Source organism: Pomacea canaliculata, linkage group LG5 (assembly GCF_003073045.1).
Source record: "Pomacea canaliculata isolate SZHN2017 linkage group LG5, ASM307304v1, whole genome shotgun sequence".
Lineage (NCBI taxonomy): Eukaryota > Metazoa > Mollusca > Gastropoda > Architaenioglossa > Ampullariidae > Pomacea > Pomacea canaliculata.
In genome coordinates, this window is record NC_037594.1 from 24,839,969 (window position 1) to 24,862,898 (window position 22,930).

At 37.6% G+C, this 22,930-nt stretch overlaps 1 protein-coding gene across 3 annotated transcripts in view; it reads left to right on the top strand.

Moving 5' to 3' along the window:
- LOC112565410 overlaps positions 1-22,017 on the top strand; it is a 30,211-nt gene extending 8,194 nt beyond the window's left edge. For 2 of the 3 annotated variants that reach the window (XM_025240850.1, XM_025240848.1), the window contains 10 exons: positions 1,473-1,710; positions 3,981-4,217; positions 6,136-6,272; positions 6,518-6,665; positions 7,578-7,630; positions 9,455-9,552; positions 11,207-11,345; positions 12,151-12,234; positions 12,596-13,885; positions 15,355-22,017. In XM_025240850.1, coding sequence (XP_025096635.1) covers positions 1,473-1,710; positions 3,981-4,217; positions 6,136-6,272; positions 6,518-6,665; positions 7,578-7,630; positions 9,455-9,552; positions 11,207-11,345; positions 12,151-12,234; positions 12,596-13,885; positions 15,355-15,618 — 2,688 coding nt within the window. In that variant the 3' untranslated portion in view covers positions 15,619-22,017. The remainder of the gene's footprint in view (positions 1-1,472; positions 1,711-3,980; positions 4,218-6,135; positions 6,273-6,517; positions 6,666-7,577; positions 7,631-9,454; positions 9,553-11,206; positions 11,346-12,150; positions 12,235-12,595; positions 13,886-15,354) is intronic. The other variant, XM_025240849.1, reaches the window with a different exon arrangement.
- Positions 22,018-22,930: the final 913 nt, after the last annotated feature.

Genomic DNA, 22,930 nt, shown 5'->3' on the forward strand with positions numbered 1-22,930 from the left:
TCATGAAGTATATGTTGAGGACTCAAGGAAGTCCCATGAATTTTCCTGAAGGTGATGGTTTCCTGGATCACATCATCATCAGTAATGAGACATGGTGTCATCACAATGAGATGGAGTCAGAACAGAAGTTCATGTAGTGGTAATGTGAATACCCATCAAAAGAAAAGGTTCAAGATACAGCCCTAAGCGGGTAAAATGATGTTTACTATCTCTTGGGATGCGAAAGAGGTCAGGCCAGAGAAGAAGGCACTTCTTTTGCAGCAGAATAATGCCAGATGCCATGCCAGTTTGAAGAGAATGGAACACCTTGGTAAATCTGGCTGGACTTTCCTGCCAAACCCACCTTATAGTCTGAATTTGGTTCCTTTTGACTTGACTGTTCAGGCCAATAAAAAATGAAGTGCTTGATTTTTGTGCAGACCCTTGTTTATCACTGGCAAAACTGCATTGTCAAGGGTGGCAATTATAGTGTTTTTTTAACTGACAAAGTGTTCTGTCAGATAGAGTTAATGTACTCTTTGAATCTGTTGTAGTTTCCATGAAAATAAATAGGAGGGATTAGTTTTGGACTGATGCTCAGTATTGTCGTGGATATGTTTTGAAAGTTTTGGACACCACTAATGCTCGGGAAGCATTTAAGTGACTTCTTTTATAGAAAAATTTCAGGCTTTTGTATTTAAAGTTTATTCTTGCTGTTTGATGCTGCCACCTTATTCTTTTCCCCATACTAACCCTTAACATACCAAGCCTACGTCGTCAACGTTTACCAAGCTGGGATCCTCCAAGGACCCCAATTTTTGAAACTTTCTCAAGTTTCTTGCGACAGATTACTCAAATTAAGTTTGGGGGGCTTCTGAAACAATATTTCAGCGATAATTTAAGCATCAAATATTTTAATTATTTCAATAGTAGTTAGCCAATAAAATTCATATTCTCTTCTTCATAAGAGTGTACATTTTTACATCTGATTACATACAGTAAAATATTCCTGTACAACCAGTTATATCATTTCACCAAAATGTAGCGATTCATATGTTGCCATCGCTACAGTCCTTAGCACATTGCAGTTGTGCTGATCTTCCAATGTGTCTCACAAAGTGTTTGCATTTTATTTTACATTTGTTTAAAAGAACATTTCTAAAATAAAATTATATAATAGTTATCTTAAGTTGATGCGGGACACATACAAAAAATCAAGAGTAAATTGTTATTGTTACGACAGAATCACTTAACGTCACCCTCTGGTCCTCTGAGGACCCCCCCTTGGTATGTTAAGGGTTAATGACATGTTTTAGGATAAGCTGCTAGCTGCATCTGAAACACTGATTATTGCTGTTGCTGACATGTATTCTTATCCATGTATTAATGACAAGATTAACTGCTAGCTATATCTAAGAAACTAATTCTTACAGTGTATTAGTGACATGATCCTGACCTCTGTATTCTTATCCATTATTAATGACATGTTTTAGGATGAGCTGCTGGCTGTGTCTGAGAAACTGATTCTTACCGTTCCTGACCTGTGCCAGCTTCTTATCTATGGTGTCTCCTGGCCATATGGCCATGAACTTCACTGTCTTCAAGACCTCAAGGACAGCGATGAGACCATGATTAAAACTGGTGGTATCGCTGATGACATAGGCCAAGCCTTTGTGCCAAGTAACAGAGGACTTTACCTTGAGGATGTGGAAAAAGCAAGACAGGAAACAGGTGAAGAGATAATACTAGAAGGCTACAAGACTGAGTGGCTGGCCTCCCAGAGAACCAGTTTTTGTATAGTGGATGTCTTAGTTGAGGAAGTGGGAGAGGGAAGTGTGCCTTGAATGATCTGTCCTAATGTATAAATGACGGTATTGATTCATTGGTATGTTTGATGTTGCAGAGAGATTATTTATACAACAGTAGTTGAGGCAGAAAGAGGAAATGGTTATTTGGGGACCAAAATTTAAGTTCCCAGCTTTAGAGGCTAATTACATTTTAGCTTGATGGTTTATAGGAGTTGTAGTACAGATTTCATTTTAGGTTGGTGGTGATTTTATCTTATTTTAGAGCACCTGTATAATGTTCATAATCCACGCAGTAGGGAGTACTTCAGATTGATTTTTGTTCTTGTCATAAACTGACTGAATTTTATGTCACAGATATATCTTGGAAATTTTAGAACAGTTATGGCAAGTTTTTTTTTTTCAAATTGGCCTAATTGAACAGAAGTAATGTATTTGTCTTTTTTAAATGAAAAGGCAATAGGGGTACGTTAGACAGTTCCATTCTTTCCTCAAAATTGAATATTTTTCACAGAACAAACTTGCAGCTGTTGCAGAACTATTTTCTTTGAACACTTTTGGTCACAATATATTAACATCAGTTTGTGCTCTATTATGACCTTTTTACAGAAATCACACGTTGAATAGTATTAAGTATTTTTTTAAATACACTACTTTTGTCAGTTTACTCAATATTATGACCTCTGGCAGAAAAAAAATTGCCTTATATTACTACCCTTCAGAAATAATTAAAAATAAAGTACATTTTGAAAGATATTGCTTATTCATTAAGTCACTGGTCATTGAGACCCAACCATATTATTCCAGCTATGTTTACCAAGATAGTATAGTCATGGCGATAGGTTGATATAGCCGTGAGGATATGATTTTTGGTTAAAATAATGAGCCCCAGTTCATTGTTGTCTCTTAACCAGCACACATCAGTCAGTTGTGCTTCATTAATGACCTTTTGCAGAAGTAACATGTTTATAAAATTAAGATTCTTGTGACTGTGCTTAATTCAAAGGATTCAGAATAATGCTGCTCACCTCATCTGCAGACCATTTAGATATGAACATATATCACCTATTATACACTCTCTTCACTGGCTGCCAGTCATGGATCATATAGCCTACAAACTTTCCACTTTGATTTTCTCCACTGTTTCTGGGACTGGTTCTCAGTACCTCTGCAAACTATCCATCTATTTGCCTGCACGACATCTTTGCTCATCTTCTGACACCAAGCTTCTGTGAGCGCCACTAGCTAAGAGAAAGACATAAAGACAGAGGTCATTCTACTGTCAAACCCTATCAACTTGGAATGGATTACCCATCAGCCTTCGACACTCTTAAGACACATCTTTTCAGAACAACAACTTCACTATGACCCTATCCTGACCATGAGTGTGCATAATGTTTGTCTGTAATATACTTTGTGTACAAGTGGGTGTGTGGTGTAGAAGTGAGTGTATCTTACATGTGATATGGGTGCATGGTTGTTGATGATTTAGTCTATATATATTATTTATGTAAAGCGTTCTGAGCATATCTTTGCAAGGTGCTATATAAATCCTCATGATTATTATTATTATTAATTGCAACTTTTTTTTAGCAGAAATTGTGTTCAAAAGTATAAATAGTTCATTTTAAGAAAGCATCTTTGTCTACCATGGTACACGTATTGATCAGTTGCTTTTACCTGGATAGTTCACCAGAACAATGACAAAAATGACCAAAAAAATAATTATATGGTTTTTAAGAGCTTTATTCAACATTTAAATAGATGAACTTGGGGCTATAGATGCTTGAAGTCATAGTTCATGGAGTGAAACAGACATTATGATTTTCCACCTACTATCACCCCTCTCAGTTACAACCTGATTTTGGTGGATTTTTGCAAATCTTTTAATATGAATATTATACTGTAGCAGTCCAACCACTACAAGAGTAAAGATTCAATGTCATCATCATTGTCGTAGATTTTTTTAAAATTTAATCTTATTATAGATATATAAATGAGTTATTGCAAATGTGTGCCTGATTTCATATTTTGGTTGATTTTTGTAAATCTTAATATGACGGTTTTACGGAACCAGTCCAGCCACTATAAGACTAAAGAACCAATGTTATCTAGGCATTGTCTTAGATTCATTTTAAAATTTCAACTTATTATAGATACATAAATAATATATTGCAAATTTGTCCTTGATTTCAGATTTTGACACAAGAGATCCACGTGCTCCTGTCATTGTTATGAGTTATCCACAATACTGTCGTTACCGTGCTGTTCTAAAGCGGCTCGAGACAGTGACAGACAAATGGTTGAAAAATGCTTTGGTCATGGCTGTTGGAGGCTTCGCATGCCAGAAACGAGGGGTGCGTGTTATGTTTTGCCGAGAAGTCTGTGATTATCCAGAACTAGATGATTTGGATTTCCGAATGGACCACCTTGGTAAGGATTCAATTCAGCATAGATTTTAAATGCTTTAGAAATCTTTTTCTATACAATTAAGTTCAGAAAATGGCAAAGTCTGTGAATGTAGATAAAAAGGCAATATTCTTTCAGAAGGGTCCTTTGAACATTGAACAACACGAATTTGAAAAGCACTGGTTCATTTATTTGTGGATCTTTTTAAATAAATATATTGAAGGCTTTTTCCAGATTTGTGACAATTTGGGGGGAAAATCTTTTAGTCTAATCACACAGCAAATTATATTAATTTTTTAAAGTTAATATGTCATGAATGCATAATACAGTTGGACCTCGCTAAGCCAAACTCAGAAAGAACCACCTAAAATTTTTTACCTGCAGAGTTTTTGAGTTACAGAAAACAGTGTAATAGGTGCAGATTTATCAAGGGCAATGTTTTTTCCCGGCTTAATTATTATAACCGTTTACTGTATTATATTGTCATTTGATAGGTATACTTGTATATCCATGTATCTACAATATGTACTATCAAACAGTCCAATGAAACACCTTACCTTTAGAGAAAAAAAGTCTGTTAACTGATGCATCTCACTCAACAATCTCTTCAATGGACCGAAACACATTTTCCTCAAGATTCAGCATAGATTAAAAAAATCTGCACAGTATGCCAATAGCCTGCCTTGCTTCTTTTCAACTGGGGACAGGCTGGGTATCAACATTATTTCCTTCTTCTTCCTCATCCCCACTCTCATTTTCCTTTTGTTTCTTGTTTACCACCTCAGCAGTAATGTCAGCATCCATTAGTTTTCCGCATTCACCGCTCTGTCAAATTTTGAAAAAGTCTTGAAAGGACACTTGTTGGTGACAGTAGCTGCAGGAACCATGGACCATTCTTTTGGACTTGAAAGGGCATAGTGTAAAGGTTGGGAGTGCTGGCAAGTTGTAACGTTTGAATGCTCTGTCACGCAATGGATAACTCTCTTGACAAGCATTCGACCACACTTAATTACAACACTCACTACATGTCCATTCACCAAATCAGTAAGATAGATCAATATATATACACAAATCAAAAGAATGTAATAAAACTGTTCATATATACAGGAATATGTTTACATTTGGGTCCAAATGTAATTCTTAAAACTTATCTGGCCTTGATGTCTCACCTCGTAAATGTTCACAATTCGTAATCCAATGTTCACATTTCAGTGTTCTTAGTTCATTCTCCAACATTCACAGTTCACTTCTTCAATTACATCAATACAATGTCTAACTTCGTGCTGGCGTAAACTTCCAACTATACATATACAAAGTCCAGCAAGCAACTTTCTTACGTCTCCTCGAGACGGACCTCCGCTCGCCAGCATGCAAACTTGGAAAGGGATGATTCTCACCTAGTCCGAGGCTAAGTCGCCTCTTCGTACCTGTTGGACGTTACTGGTCACCTTTTTATCTTGGACCGATTCAGAGAAGTTCGCAGATACTAAAACTATTCTACCCTGCTGTCTTGTGTTCAGCATGTCCCGTGTCACTGGTCAGATTTATGGCCCTGCCTTGACCATCACATTTGTTATAAAAATTACAGTAACTAGCATATGAAAATGGTTACAATAACATTACACAATAATGACCTTGTCGAGGCAATGGTTGCAAATCCACCAAAAGTGTTTCCATTTTGTTAATACAAACTTCTTATGTTCAAGAGCTTTGAAGGTTTTCACTGGGAATGGTATCACAGTGGCCAAGGGTTAGCACTGGTGGGTGCCAGTTCTCGTGTATGTGCTGGTCACATAAGGAGCAATAACTTCCTGACAAAGAATCTGTTCGTTTGTTTGTGTATTATTAGGAGAAATAAATATTAATAAATGAAAACTATTTTCTTGTTGTCCACTTATATTTTGTCTTTATGACAGTTACTGTTTTTTTCTTTACTCTAAAGCACCTAACCTTAAGGGGCGCCCAAGAAAACGAAGACTGCTGTCTAGGAAAGACTCTAACCAAGATTCAGACAGCAATGACTATGGTTCTGATCATAGCTCCACTACATCCAGTGCCAGTGCCACACCAAGGGTCAAAGTCAGTAGCAATGTCACATCTGTAACATTTCCACTTATTGATCGCAGTGATATAGCCATAGTTGTTGGCACGGCATAAACAAACATCCACACGTTTGCATGTTAGTTTATTTAGGTTTGGTCTGTTTGTAGCGCTCTGAGGAAATTATTTTGGAAAAGTACTATATAAATATCCATTATTATTATGATGTTGACTTTCTAGCTTTCTTTGAAGTAGAATTTGATGGGTTTTTTTATTTCTTCCAGTCTCAAAAACTATTTAACAGAAATGGACTGATAGCAACCAAACATGATGTGAGCCAAGAAGAGAGGGAATTTCTCACCAACATTTATAAATTTATGGACAAGCGTAACTCGCCCATCGATCGCTTGCCTTCTCTTGGCTTTAAGCAGAGTAAGTCTCTGTGGGGTGTGTGTGTGTGTGCACATGAGAGAAATGGTAGGTAAAGAGCATATGTTAGTATTATGTTCAAAGAATTTTGCTTTTTATTTTCTGTCTTTTCTTTAATTTAGCTAATAAAATTTTGAAATGAGAATCCAAGCAAATTTGTTTCTTTATATTACTCATATAAATGTAATAGAGATGAAAATGGCAGACTTTTTGTAGAACTGTTTTGTAGTTAGAATTAGAAGGACTGGATGACTTAAATCTCATAGGTTAGTTTTAGAAATGACCCTTAAATTTGATGAAAATCTTAATTTTTAATCATTTTGTGATTCCTGTAAATTTTTATGGAGTCTGGTCAGCATTAGGACATACAACAGCATGTTTACTTTTGTAAAAGTGAAATAATTTTGTTATGTTGAAGGTTATATGTAAGAAAACATTAAAATATGGTTATAGTTTCCATTAAACATGAAGTTAGATGATAGGCTTAGATGAAACAGAATCACTAAACTGTCATTTTCTTTTGTTTCTATACCTTTTGAAGCTAGAAAATGTAGATCTTTCAGTTTTCTATAAAAATGATTTTATAGTTTACTCACAATAGAAAAAAATTATAAGCTTTTGAAATTGTGTGCCATTTAATTATCTCCATGGCAACTGATTGTGTGAAAGGTGTCAAAAACTGTTTTTGAAGTTTTGCTCAAAGGCAGAACAAATGATATCAAAACAATAGTGATATCATGTAAATCTTAGATTTTTAATTTTCAACCTTTCTGGACTTAAGGAAGATTAGTCTTACTCTTAGATTGTAACATGGTACCTGTCTGCACTCACCAGTGTACTGTTTTCTGTTATTATTTCCATGTGAAAGATTTGGCTAGAATTGGGGTTTAACATTGGGTGTATTTCTATTTTCAGTTGATCTGTATTTATTTTACAAGGCAGCACAGCAACTTGGAGGATACGAAAAGGTTAGTATATGTCGCTGACTCTGGGGAAGAGCACGTGAAGATGGTCAGAGGTTGCAGTCTCCGTCACCTCGGCCTGATCACACTCTTGATACCTCTACCAACTCACACGGACATTTACCGTGTAAACTTACACTAAATTACTAATTACTCTTTTTACTTAGCTCAAGCCCCCAGTATGCATAACCCCAATAAACAACACAAGGCAGTTTAGTGTATTAAAGAAAGTTATTAATCATCAAGAGTATTACACAAATTACAAAATGATGAAGGAATAAACAAAGAACATGCAAATGAACTAATTCCGTATCTTGGCTAGTTTTCTAGGGTGTCCCGTTAATACTAATTATTCTCCTTAATACTAATCCAGATATCAAGTCAATCTATCTATTCTTATCTACCACACGCGTACCACTGCACGCTCACTCATTCCGTACAATACACATACACATGCCTCTTAGCTTGACCCAAGCGCCCTTGTTGTGTGGAATGTTAGTCTCTGATGGACACACACAACTGTCACTTGCGAGTTCGCACAATGGTTCTTGCTGTATGGAGGACTCTCGAAGCGCAGCATAAGTGATGTTCAATGACTTTGGTCTTCCGCTGTCTGGGTCCGCGATGAAAAAATGTACGAAGTAGAGAATTGGGACGAAGTTCACGCGAATTGTCCCCATGCACCAGTGTGCACCTTGGTTTCATCACCAGCAGGCCTGAAGTTTCTCAAAGTAGAAATCAGCACCGACTCTTGTGACCAGAGCAACTTTTCCACTACGCTGCCAGGAGTTGATCATGGGTTCGCAGGGACAAGGTTACTCTTCTTTTACGCTCAGTTTGATGAGTGGGCTATCACCTTCTTTGCCAATCTCTACTCTGGATCTCACTGGTAGAACCAGACAGCGAGGTGGCAAAGACTTGAGTTGCCAAGTCCTTTCTGATGCGCACCCACCAAGAATCCGTAGCGAAAAGCCTCGACTTTGCCTCCAAACCCAATATTAAAACGCTGGCTTCAGCCATACATGCATTCAATTGGTCATACATACCACTGCACATGACATACCGCTGCAACCAATCACGCATCGCAGCAAGTATGAGACAAGAGTTCCCATCAGCCTCTACCTATGTTACCTAATCCCGGTGCCTAATTGTCTGGTTTCCCTTCACTAGCTTGCTTTGTGACAATATTGTCCTTCTCTAAATCGTAATCAAAGGGCAGTATGTCCCTCTAAGGTTCGTCTATTACGTCACTAGCTTCCCATGGCAGCCCTGGCCCTACATTATGTGTCCGTCGTGACGTGAATGGTCTTTTAATTAGCAAACATAAGCTTGAAGCGATAACTGCTCTTACGTAACCGGCTGCAATGCCCTCTTTCTGTCGGTCAGTTTGCCAGTGCGTTTGCCTGTCTAGTGAATAGAGCAGAAGTGCAAAACCCACACCATAGCCCTATTACTACTCTTTTGTGACAGTATATAAATCATAAATTGGGTTAGGCAAGTCTTAAAGTTTTGTCATCTATCAAGGGTGATGGTAGATGGTACGTGGTAGATGGCACATAGTAGATGTATGTAGTAGACAGTAAAAAGCACATGGTATAAAGTATATGGCATTTCATATAGTACATAGTATGTGATACATGGTAGATGGCACCTGGTAGATGGTATGTGGTACACAGAATGCGGTACATGCAACAACAGCAGCATAGACTTTAAACTGTCTTGTGGCTGAGTTAATACGAATCAGAAGTAACATTAAACTATTTAGATTGGGGTAATTTCTGTATTATTTGGGATATTGCTGGATTGATCCTATGTGTGTTTGTGTTGCAGATAACCAACAAAAAGCTTTGGAAAGTGCTATATGACAACCTTGGTGGTAATCCTGGCAATACTAGTGCTGCAACCTGTACCCGTCGACATTATGAAAAGTATGCAGAAAAATGTTTGTCCTTTTGAGTATGAGCTGTCTTACTGTTTGTTCAGCAGTTGAATCAAAGAGGATAATAAGAGCGACCACTTAGGCGGGAAAGTGAAGCCACGCTAACCCAGATATGACTGCTTCCACGCCACCCTGTTACGAGTATAATTGTTTGCACAGGGATGCCTGGTGTTACATGGTGTGCTGCTCCGAGTTGTCCCAACTCTCAAACTAAAGGTTTTTTTTTTCTCTCTCTCTTTTCTGAAAGATGAAGAGAGATAAATTGTCATAAAAGGAGGCAGAAATAGTGCTGTAGTGTGGGTGCCACATCTCTCCCCCCCTCCCCCTAAGTCGAGCAGTCACACAGTCAAATGGACCCGCAGAGGGAAGGTTGCATAGCAGTACAGTATTGTCCGGAAAGCAAAGGAGGTTGTGCTGCTCATATTTTGGGAAAGTCACTTGTTATCAGTGATGTTTGGACCTGGGTCAGTTCCTTAACATTGTGTTGGAGCCAATATCAGGGCTTTGCCACTGAACTCTTTGAGTACATTCATCAGGGTGAGAGAGGGACATTGGTAGCTCGATTTCTAGAACATTTTGAACAGAAATTGAGTTTGCTCATGTGCCCCTCCATCAAATGCAAACCAGGTAGTCTTGTTCAATTATTTTGAAATATACGGGTGCATTTTGCATTTTGAAAGAAAACAATAGACACTTTTCTACAGCATCCACAAGGAAAAATAGAATAATGTTAAATTTGAAGCAAATATTTGTGTGCATATTATATATTTTTGCAAAGGCACTGGGTGTAAAGAAGTTTTAGATGTGTAACAACCATAGTGTCTTTGTGTGAAAAAAAATCTGTCCAATTAGAGTTACTTGCAAAACCAGTGCTAATATAGACTTGAAACGTTTCTTTTTTGTTTTGTTTTTTTTTTTAAATTGTGCAAGTCACCCCTTTGAAATATGTTTTCAAGCTCTATTTCCGAAAAGTGTGAAAACGTGTGCACCTGACTGTGTGTATTGCCAGTACACGATTGTCAAAACAAAGGCACGAGCAGCTAGTGACGTTTACTGTCCTAATGGGGGAGTGGTCCTGTGCGCCATGACCGCCACCTGACTTCAAACCCTTGTAAAACAGTGGTGGCTCGTATCCTCTTTGGTTGAATGCTATTATGCATCCAGAATTTTGAAGAGTGGCTTAATTATTTTTGTTTGAACTAATTCTTCATGAAAGTTATGTAACACCATTTGACATGGACAAGACTTGATATGAGTGGCCTGGTCCAGGATTATTTTACCTAACTTCTGACATTACTTAAAAATACACTCAACCTACTAATACATGTCTATAAAAGCCAATCATATGTAAATAGGGTGATGTGCTTGTAATTTAGTGTCGTCTTGATGAATATCGGCATGGTTTATTAATGACAGCACCAGGACAGTGGCATGTGTGGATAGGGTGATGTGCTTGTAACTTGCTGTCCCTGTCTTGATGGATCTTGGCTTGGTTTATTAGTGACACGGACAGTACCAGGACAGTGGCTTGTGTAGATAGGGTGGTGCGCTTGTCCTTCAGTGTCCTTGTGTAGAGGGATCTTAGCATGCTCAGCATTTTGAAGGAAGAAGACAAAACAGGCTTTATATTCTTTTTGTTTCAGGTTAATTCTTCCATATGAAAAACATGTTCGTAGGATGCGAGCTTGCCAGCAACAGAAGACACAGACATTAAGTGACCCAAACGTACTTCCATCACCTGCAGAGAAGGAGAGTAGACTTAAGATTCATACTGACAAACAGGTGAGATAAAGGAAGTGGTGAAAAAAATAATAGAATAAAAGCGTTAACGCTAACAGGAGAAATCTATTGTTAAAAAATCTAATATCAAAATGAAATTTATCTGTGTGAAAATCTCCTGCTATGTGTTTTGGATATCTGTTTTGAATCTGCCAAGGCTACAATAGAAAGATGGGAAATGGAAATATGATTAATGAATGCTTTTATAATAAGATTCTTTCCCTTTCACCACACTAAGCCTTGTCATAGTTTGGTTTAGATTTGGGGAGCAAAATACGTCTTTTCATATTGTGCTTATTCACAAAAGGGGAAAAAATCTAAACTCATTCCCAGCGGCAGTTTTTCATCCCCAAAGCTATTCTAATATTTCATGAAGTGGCTGCATTTGTATGCTATTCAGAAATCTCTACGTATTTGCAGATCCATAAAATTTGGTTTATGCCTTTTTTAAAGTGACCAACTGACCTTTTGCATAATTTTGCATTTCAAATGAAGCACAGCTGCTCGGTCAGCTTGCTTAGCATGGGGTTTTTGGAACATTCTACGATAAAGCACAACTGCTAATTTTAGAACATGCTATGATAAATCTTGATGAATGAAAAGTACATACTTTGACAAGGATGTTAGCAGTAGAGAGACAAAAAGACATCATGGAGGCAACTTTTAAATATGACAGTTGTATAGAGCACTTTCAAATTAGAGTAAGTTTGTCTCAGTTGTTTCTTGGATCTACTTCTTTTTTAAAATTACATATTACCAAGCCAGTCTTCCTATGTTCTTTATTTCTATTCTGTTTTATGATCAACAGGCTAGTGCTTCCACTGGATCAAATATGGATGACAAGAAAGTACACAAATTTTGTTCAACTGGTGTTGGCAGCTTTAAATTTTATGTGAGTTTTTTTAAATCAGATATGCATTGTATTTGTTTTTTATAAATTTAACTATCAGGAGCATTCAGGACACTAAGCTGCTGGAGATCATCTGTCTGATTACACTGTTCAGTTGTCTTTTCTTGTACCAGGTGATCCAAAGTCAGGTGTGAATGGCTGAAGTACAATACAACTTTATTAATCCACAAGGGCAATTGTTAACAAGGAAACTATATTGGAACATGGCAAAGAACTTAATGCAAATATCAAATCTTTCCTAGTTAACAATTATAAGAGGTTTTGTTTTCTTGAAATGGTAAAAAAATTAGTACAAATATCTAATCTTTCCAGTTCACAGTTATAGGATGTTTTGTTTAAATAGGGTAAAGAAGTTGATAAAAATATGGAGAAAGTGGAGTTGGAGTCTGCGGCACCAACCCTCAGCAACCAGCTGTCAAAGACACTTAGCAACAAAGTGATGGAAACAAATCTTCAGGTGTCTTCTTCGGATGGTATTCGTGGACATGTGGACATGCATAGAAAAGCATGCAGTGTTGAGGACATGTATGAGATGACAAACAAGTCATTTCTAGTGCAGCAGCAGACGCCATTGGAAGTTCCTGTTGTACGACATCGCATCCAGACCAGTATAATGTCACCCATAATGCACCGTAAGGTGATAACACAAAACCACTCACAACATAACAACCCCTCTATTCGTCATACAGTTAACAGTTTCTCAGATCATTCACTGGAAACAAATTCTTCTCAGACAGTTCAGTCAGTCCTGCGAGCCCCAGAATATCCATCACATCTCTCATCCTTATCCATTTCCTCAGCTTCCTCACTGCCTCATAGTCACTCCAGAGCAAGTAGCCATCTTGAGCATCAACAAAGCAGCCGACAGTGTGAACATCATCAGCACAGTCAGCCCCAACGCCACCATCATCATATCGGGCATGATGCTGGTAACACATCTCTCCATCAACATGTGCAGCAGTTGAAAATTAAACCTGCACATTGCTCCGACGTCTCATCTAAGTCTCATATGCTCATGGTTCACTCAACACAAATACCAGCATCATGCACTGCACCCTTTTCCTCATCGCACCCTGGTTCTACAACATTTAATCCACCTCCTGACCTATACTATGGGTCTGCGCTTTCCTCATCCATATTGCCTACTCCCCAACCTGCACATAGCAATATCCTCTTACAGCCTTTCTGCCACACTGAGTCCAGCATGATGTTTCCACCCCCAGACCAAGTTCTTAGTCGTATTCAGGTTCTCCATCAACCCAACTACACACTTGACGCTCATCACTTTGAGTCCTCGGTTCTCTTGGAGCCAGACAACTCTGACTGCAGTGGTAGCAGAAACGAGAACATGGCTATGGACTTGAGCAACATGCATGCCAGGCATTTTCCTTCCAGAGGTCGTGTGAGTGCAAGCAGCAGGGCAGCTGAACGTAAACCTCGAGCTCCCATGCACTATATCGGCACTAGCAGTACAAACAGCAGCGCTTTCACAAGTTTATCTAAGTCGTCTGTGACCAGTCAGGGTAGAGGTCAAGAGATGTCTGATGGCAAACAGCAGCAGCAACAACAACAACAGCAACAGGAGGTGCTGCACTCTGCTCTCTTTGGTACACAGTTCACTGCTCTACCTCGGGTAAGTCGTTGCTAACCATTTTTGAACAGGAAGGTCATGTGACTGCACAGTTTTAGAATGAATATGAGTAGTACAAATTTACATTTCAGATGGAAGATTAAAACACACACATAAGTGTAAAGGTCAGATCTGTTTTGGCGAGAATGTTTTCAGGAAATCAGCACATTGGATATTAGGCTAACTTTCTTAGGTTACACTAGCTCTTTAACCATGGATAGTTGTCTCCCTGACAGTGAGCTAGCCCATACCTGGTGTGCAGAGTGCTCTACAGGTCAGATAAGCCAGTAATTCTTGAAATATTTTAGACTGCAGACCACTTTACTAAAGTAAAAAATATGATGGACCACAAAGACCTAAAATCACTCTGTACCATAAATTTCAAATTTAAATTGCTGCATTTGGTTCATTACAATATTACAATTCAAAACTAAATATACTTTTTTGACAGTAGTATAGTAATACGTTTACATCAGATTATATACTTTGCAAAGGATACATAACAATTAAAAATAAGGTCGTGCACTGCGTTTCTAAGGGTAATGGATGATGCAATTAAATGTTGCAATGCTCACGCTGTGACGTAAAGACCTAGTTGGTAAGCCTGGGTTTTATGCCAACAAGCAGTTGGGCATTGATAAAATTAAAACTCGAGTGAAATCAATACTAGACTAATTAGCGTATTTGATTTAAACATCACTTTGCTGATATATGATATGACTGTCAGCCGCGGACCACCTGATGTGCAACCCACACTTTGAGAACCATTGAGATAAGCAACTGTGCTCTGACAATAACAATTCTTTATTAATGAGAGATATAAGCAAGAAAATGTTTTTTTTTCCATTTAGCCCTCACCCTATACAGGGAAAAAATAAACTAAGTAATTAAGTACTATAAGAATAATTAGGAAATACACATAAGCTAGGATATCAAAGGCGAGTGAAAGGTGAATATGTACAAAAGTGAGGTTGAAAAGGGGGGGTTAAGATTGCCAAATGTATAAAAAGTGCAAAGCACAAGAACTGGTGTCCTTTTCTCCTAAGATTTAGCATTCCAGCTAGGTTTTTGCACATGTCTGGCATTTGCATTTTTATTTTGACTGAAATAACATCATGTACAAAGTTAATAAAGCATTATTCAAAAGGATTTGCTCAGCTAGCAGCTGCAAATATTCTGACATAGATAATTAAAGCTGCCTTTTGAGATTATGAATTTGCTTAAGATTTTACTTACTGTGAAGCAAGACTGCACAAATAATTTAATTTAGTAGCCTTAGATTATAGACTTATCAAGAAGAATATTACTTAGATTTTGAGATTGTGGGTTTAATTTTAAACAAGTCTGAAAGGGTGCTCCAAAGCTAGTGCTTAATTGCTATGACTTTCCAGCAATTAATCACCATGACTGTGAGATTTCAGCCTGTCAAACCTTCAGCAAAACTGATCATGGTTATATTTGTTTGATTTCAGCCTGTCAAACCAGCAGCAGTGACAGCTGGAGAGATTGCCCATGGTTTGGTGCCTACAGTCCACCCTGCCTTCATGCAAGCAATTTTGTCTTCCCCGTCGTCACTCAGTATCTATGCTCCACAGCTCAGTGCCATGCAGCAAGCTGCATATGAGGAACTAGTCCGTCAGAAGACCATGTCCAATATGGTTTCTGGGCATTCACCGTATGTCGTGGCACCATTTTCTACCAACTTACCTCAGTCCACTGAAGAGGTTCCAAAATAGGGTTGATAGACTGAACAGGGCTGTCTTAAATGAGAGGATTCTTTCTGTATGCCCTACGTACACAATATTTGTAGTGTCCACATATTATTATCTTCGTGGTCTAGGTACAGACTGATTTTGTAACAATTTTTGCTTGAAGGCCATTTTCTGCAACACCCTAAGCAATGATGATACTGTAATTACAGAGCTGTCTCTCAACATTTTGGCTGTTAAAGATTAAAAATTCCAGACTTTCCAGCATATCAGTTTGTTTCCCATTTGCCTCTCATCGTATACAGATGTCAGGGTTATCTTTTTCTTGTCCTCTTTCATCTTGTCTGCAAGTCATGTTAACAAGTGTTTGTCCTCAGTCCATGTACAGGCTACTGTAAAGGGCAGTCTGGTGGCGCAATGATTAGCACCTATCACAAATACAATGAAGGTTGGCTACCCTAGGTTCAGCTTTCGTCTTGGGCACGCTGCTCTTTCTCTTTATGTGACATCTGTTTACAGGGCTGGCTGTCTAACTTTAGTTTTTGGCTCAATGTAAAACAACAGTTCTCCCCCTCTCTGCCCCATATCCTGCTCTTCATTTGTCGCTGTAATCAAGTTCAAGACTTATAATTTTCTGGAAATAGTTGAACTCACATTAAATATTGGTTTTAAAAAAGTAAAAAATCTAGTTTGGATTTATGCAGTCATGCACATATGTTGTTTATCTGAGAGCAGACTAGTTTACCTTTATAAGTTAGATGTAATTGATATAGGAACTTTTCAAAATTATGGGAATTAAAGCCAAGCCATAACAGTTTGATATTTTTGTTATTTCTAAAATTTAATTTTCTTTAGTTTCCTTCTTGCTGTTTGTTTTCTTGTACAGTCTTGACGAAAATAGGTTGTCAACAGAATGTGTTATTGTAAAATTTACATTGATTGGCCGTTCTGAGATTATTAGCAAATCATTTCATTACTTTTTAACTCTGGTTTATAACTTTTCTCTTGGTGCCAACATAGCACCATCAACTGGCAGAAGCATAATGTTTCCTCCCCTTCTCCCTTACGGGCAAATAATGCTGAAAAGAAAACCAAATAGTTAAAAAATTTTACAATCACACAGAATGGGAGCTTTAATATAATCGAACATATATATATATGTGTGTGTGTCTAAAAACCAGATCATGACAACAAATACAGTGGTATAAATAAGTGTGCCATCAACTCCTGCTTATGCTGTCAGTTGTCAAGGTTTACAATTATTGCAGAAATAATTTCAGTAACATTCATTGCAGCAACAGCCACAGAAAAAAATTAAGAATTCTCCTTTTAAGTTTTATCTGATTAAACACCACATCAAGATTAAATATTTTCCCCTGGAAATGCAGGTACTTTCTGGAATGATTGTCATCATAAAGGTAAACAAGTCTGTGAGCGAGAGTAGTGTTCTCTAGTTTTGTGAAGTCTTGTTTTGGTTTTTTTTTCCATCAGTTGAGAATCAGTAAAGATATATACAAGTTTGTGCTGTATTTCTTTTGATTATAATTTACTTGCTTTAGTTCTAATAGATCATGTTGGATTAGAGTTAGGTTTAACCCTAACCTTGATTATAATTCAGTGGTACCTTTCTCCTTACCTTAATCCTATTTTCAGTTTAAATTTTAATTGCTCCTGTTGGGTTACAGTTAATGACTGTAGGGTAGGAATGATTATAATTCAGTGGTACCCTCCTCCTTTAATTGCTTCAGTTTCTATTAGCTTGTGTTCAGCACCTGCCTCCTCATGTGGCCCTATGTAGGGGGGTCTCTCTACATGAGATTTTGACCAGCCACCTTAGTTGTAGGTTGCTCATACTGAGGGTTCTGTCATCCATTATTATATTTGTATCTTAAGGGCCATTTCATTTTTCATCAGTGGTTGTCAGTTTTTAATTTTTTTGTAGTGGTAGTACATCTGTTTATGCTTCAGTATTTTCTGATGGTAGTAGTAGTAGCTGTCACAGATTTTAAGTGATTCTCATTCTCTTGTTTAAGGCAGCTTGGGTGTTTTATTCTGTATTTAGGGTCAGATATTTTAAGAGTTTTTCTTGTGTTTGATAGATTACTGGTTCTATTACAGTTAGCCATATAATATATTTTATATTAAATGGGGCTACTTAGTGCATTTTTTTAATGTAGTATGCAAGATCTGCTTCATTTCTAACGTGATATACATTTAGCAGTCCAGGGTTATGTTATTTGGAGCATTTCAGCTTCCTCTTGCAGATGTCAAGAGGTTGTATAACACATGAGCTCTTTCAGTTGTTGTTTTTTTTATATAAAAGTGGGAATATTTTACAGGTTGTAAACTTGGATCACTTGTAGAAGTGGGGATATTTTGTGTTGTAGCACATGAGGTCTTTTGGTTTCCTCTTGTAGAAGTAAGGATTTTTATGTGTTGTAGTACATGAAGCCCATCACCGTCACACTCTCAGGGACTGTACGCCTTACAACTGGATTTTGGCCAGCAACAGATTTTTCTTTTTATGGAAGTCCTCCATGGTGCCTCATCCTGCAGACTTCTTGCCCTCTACTGTATTGTACTAGCTGTTGTCATATATGGACACAAGAAACTCTTGTCTCAATGTCAATGCCTTGAATTTTTTTTTAAAGTGATTATCCCAGTATGAAGTGTTTGAATGGAGCTGGGTGAATTTTAAACTAACTTCATTGAAGTAGGAGAGAAAGTGTCAAAAGCTGCACCTGTCTAATGACTTGCTTCAAAAAGTCAGACAAAAGCAGAAAGTATTTGAGTGTTTTGGATTACTTTGTTGTTAAATCGTATGTGATTTCACAAAGATTGTGTTTGGCACACGAGATGATGTACTTGTTTTATGTAATCATAATAAATTGCATGTTGCCCCATCATTTATTTGTTAGTTACTTATGAAGGGGATCAACACCACAATCTACAGATTTTCTCTGATTGCTCATTTGGTTTGGCTCCCACATACTACCTCTGCTGTTGATGCCTGCTGTGTCCAGTATTAAATCATCACCAATTGCCTAGTAGTTTGACTAAATGGGTCTTGGCTGGCCCAGGGTTCTTGCAAACTTTTGAATGTCTTAAAAGTTTTGGTAGAAAAACAGGAAACCATTTTCCAGACCTAGAAAAGTTTGGTAATTTTGGGAGGGCAGCGCTGTGCTTATGAGGTTTCCACAAATGAAAAATAAAATCTATCATAATATTTTCAATCAAAATGAACAGAGTCATATTGTCAATGCTGTCTAAATACTGACTTCTCCGATACATCAACATTTTGCTGTTGGCACAAAAATTAAAGTGCATTGTGTTTAAACACACCATCCCTTCCCCTATAACTCTACAACAATGACAACGATATTTCACACAAACATTTAGGGAATATATCTTGAACTTAAATATTTATTTATTGTTCTGCATGAACTTTTGTTTGTGTATTAAATCTGAATGAAAGTGAACAGATGATTGGCAATCTACAAGTTTGTGAAAGTAGGTAGGAAAGCATGAATTTGTTACAATATTTTCATGCAAATGGACTAAAGAAAGTTCTTCAAACACGGTTAAACCTGTGATGCATGGACGCTCTGAGCAGCAAACATCTACCATCTCAGGGCACTGATAGATCTGCAGAGCTTTGCTTCGGACTAGCAAATATCCACTAATATGAATATGAACAGATATTTGGGGCAAAATTTGTGAGACTCTTCATAGCCACATCTCAATTGCATCAATATATCAATACTGAATGAGTTAATAATATAAATTTTCCAACATTGAAATGCAATTCATTGTTGCCAGTTGATGAGGCTACTTGTTTTGACCACCTGCTCCTGTGAAGTTGTCATGAGTACACAAGCAATTTGTGTTTTAAAATATAGTTGAAAACATGGTCATTTCATTAAAGTTTTTAAATTCATTTGCAGCAACACTGTCGTTCATTCTTTTCGCTGGCACTGCTAACCTACACTTGCCATTCTGTATTAGTACTTAGGATTGGATAGATGCTACAGCTGGCCACAAAGGGCTTTTTGGAGCAGCAGTGAGCTAGTACATTATGGTACAATCACTCCATTCCACTATGTTTATCAGCCAGCATGTCCTCAGCCCAAAAGTTGAAACACTTGTCACCAGAAGGTTCTGGGTTCAGATCTCTGGGATTTTTTTTTTTTTAAAGTTTGCAGCTGCATTGGTGTGTTTTTTTTCTGCTGATTTTTTGTTCACCTGCTTTGAGCTCACTACCAAGCAGAGAAATGTACAATTGAAGTGGTGTATCATCATGCTTGAGATAGGAAAATTCTTAGCACTTAATTCTGATTGCCTAAAATCTTTCTTCTGTGACAGCCAGCAGAGTCTAGATCGTGCATCAGTAGAGCAGGATAGGAACTATAGGGACAGTTGGTGGTAAACCTGATGGTGTTGCTGTTCATTCTGGCCATTGTTGTGGTCTGCTAAGTGTGTAGAAAATGTTGGGTTGTGAACGAAAATCAGGTTTGCCTTTTCTTCTTGGTCTCAGCTACATCTTACCAGGACCTATTTGTGAAAGTTCATCTTTTTATGCATGACAGCATTCTAATAATACATCTGGATTTTTGCACACATCTTATTCTAATTAACCTTTGCATGTATCCTAGCCTGATTTACCCTCTCAGCTGCTGCTTGCCTCCAGTCCTCCGTAACCAGCCAAGTCAAATCAGCCTGATAGTATTTGTGAGTGGATAGAAGCATAACTGTTGGAAATTTGAACTATGAGGTTTATGTGCTTATATATAAATATACTGGGTATCCAAGAGGGTTGGGAAAGGTAAAAAGAGAGAGGGAAAGATGGCGCCAAGAAAAGTGCAGTCGAAAATACCTGGCGTTCCAAGGATTGGGTGGTAGGGGCTGCATTTACCTTCTGCTACAATGTATGATCCCGTAGTAAATGATTATGTTGGAGCTTAACCATGTATGGGCAAGTTTGTATGCTGGCCCTTTATCCTATTTTGGATACATGGATATAACTGACAGGCCTTTTTTGGAGGGGGGAGAGAGGGAGAGGAGTGGAAGTGGGGGCATCAGAAGGCTGGATGTTTTTATAAACCATGGCAAAGCAACTTGGGTTAATATCAGCTCCACTTTTGATATGAATATCCCCATGCTACATTAGGCGTGATTTACACTTCATTTTTAAATAAATGTTTTTTTAAAATGCAAATTATGAGTGTCAATTTGTAATTTGTATCTAAGACAACATTGCAAGAGGCAATGACAAAACGTCAGCATTCTTGAGGTCTCCCATTGACAGCTGTTACCTAAAAGTTGTAGAACCAACTTGTCCTTACTTGAGATGTCCCAGAATATGTAATGACCTAAAATGTGGACATGGAATAAACTTTTTTGTGTTTTTAATTTTCTTAAATGTCTGCACTAACATTTTCCCCTACTGTGTATCCCCCACACAGTTTCCTGTCGTTGCCATGGATGTGTGTATTTGGCAGAACTCTTGTCATCAAGTTGAACATATGCAGTTCACAGAAAATATGAGCATAATTACATGATGGCAAAACATTTTCTAATATATTGAATAATTGACACGCTGTTGTGGGTGTATAGACATTTCATATTTATTAACTTTTTTGAGTTAATTAAGCAATGAGATCATGTTTTAAATCTTAAACCAGATAAGTCTGTATCCATAGCTGTTTTCAGTTCTAACCTTTGATGATGAATGATAAATTCTGCTCTTGATATCTGTGTTAATGTCTGATGACTAATGTTGTCTAATATGCAATGCATTCTCAGGTCTTGTTACTGTCCATAACAATATCATTTCGTTAAAATGGAGAATGAATTTGGCCCAGATGCGTGTGTAAATACTAAAGTTTCACCTGTCCTGGTGCAGTGCCTTGTGGGCTTGATGGCTTTATTATTATTGTATTATGTGCATCCAACCTGTGCAATAGTCTGTCATGTCCTGCACTCTCACTATAGCACACTGTACCAAGTAACTGAAATGCACTGGTAAATGGAGTCTTTCCCAGAAGTGAAGATTGCTTACTGAGTATTATCAATGAATGAGGCAAACAAATTATTATCAACGATACTATGTAGTTTTTTTAACTTTTGTAGGATCTTGAAATTGAGGAAGCTATACTCGAAAACGTTACTTTTTTGCATACGTAGTTGATGTACATGAATAAATTACGTGCCTGACACTTGTTTGTAGGAATTTTTATATAATGTGTGTAACCTATTCTCTCAAATTGATCTGTAATTAAATGAAGAAAATGGTGCAAGAAGCAGAACCAGGGAATTAGAGTGATTAAATATTTTTGACTATTTGATGTTATCGACATCTATACGTCAGACAGTAACTTTGTAATGAATTGTCAGCTAACAAAGCAAAATAAACATTATATTTTTGAGTGTCACTGCTTTCTTATTTGTGTTTAGTGTAATTTTTTAAATGTAATTGTAGACCCACACCCTTATCATGCCAGAGGAACACCCAGCCTCTCTCTGGATTGGTGACTAATGGCCCACCTTGTTCTCTCTTACTGGCTATTTCATCTTTATTTTCTAACCTACTCTCAACTTTCTCTCCTACTGTTTGAACTTGTCTTCTATCTCTACTTTTTTTCCTTGACACCTTTTCCTTTGATTTTTTTTAAAGGCTTATCCAAGTGCTCGGCAAAACTATGCCGAGAAGATTCAGCACAGCACAAAAACCGCTTCTGATGAACCACTCACCACGGGAGCATTAGCAAGGATATTACTTATACCGTTAATAGGTTAAACTGAGCCTATAAAGGCTAACCTGAGTGAAACATTTTTTCTTTATAATCGGGTTAAGTTCATTTAAAAAATAATGATGAGTACATAATTATGTTTAATTTTCAAGATGTCTTCAAACATCAGCATTCTCATCTGCCTCTAGGCAAGCAAAAGAAAATTACCCGCTACACCGCTTCTTTAAAGTTGGTTCAGATCCCTCAACAGCTCCATTGAAGGATTGTAGACATAATTGATCTGTGAGGAAAAGACAGTACCTCACAGGAGGAGGAGAAAGAGAAGGCAGGGGATGGACAATGTGATGTTAAACGTCGCTCATCCACATTCATCCTCTGCCTAGGGAACCAAACGGTTAGAAACCGAGACTGAAGCTACAGCTGTGGCAGCTGCAGATGTTTTGTGCTGAGTAGCGAGTTTTTCTTGAGATTTTGTTTTTGCTTTTGTGTCCTCGTCTGTCTGCAGTGTGGTATTGTTGTTCTTTGGTGATTTTGTGTTGCCTGCTTGTTGGCGCGAAGTTTCTGATTGGTGAAGGCTGCTTAGATTGTAA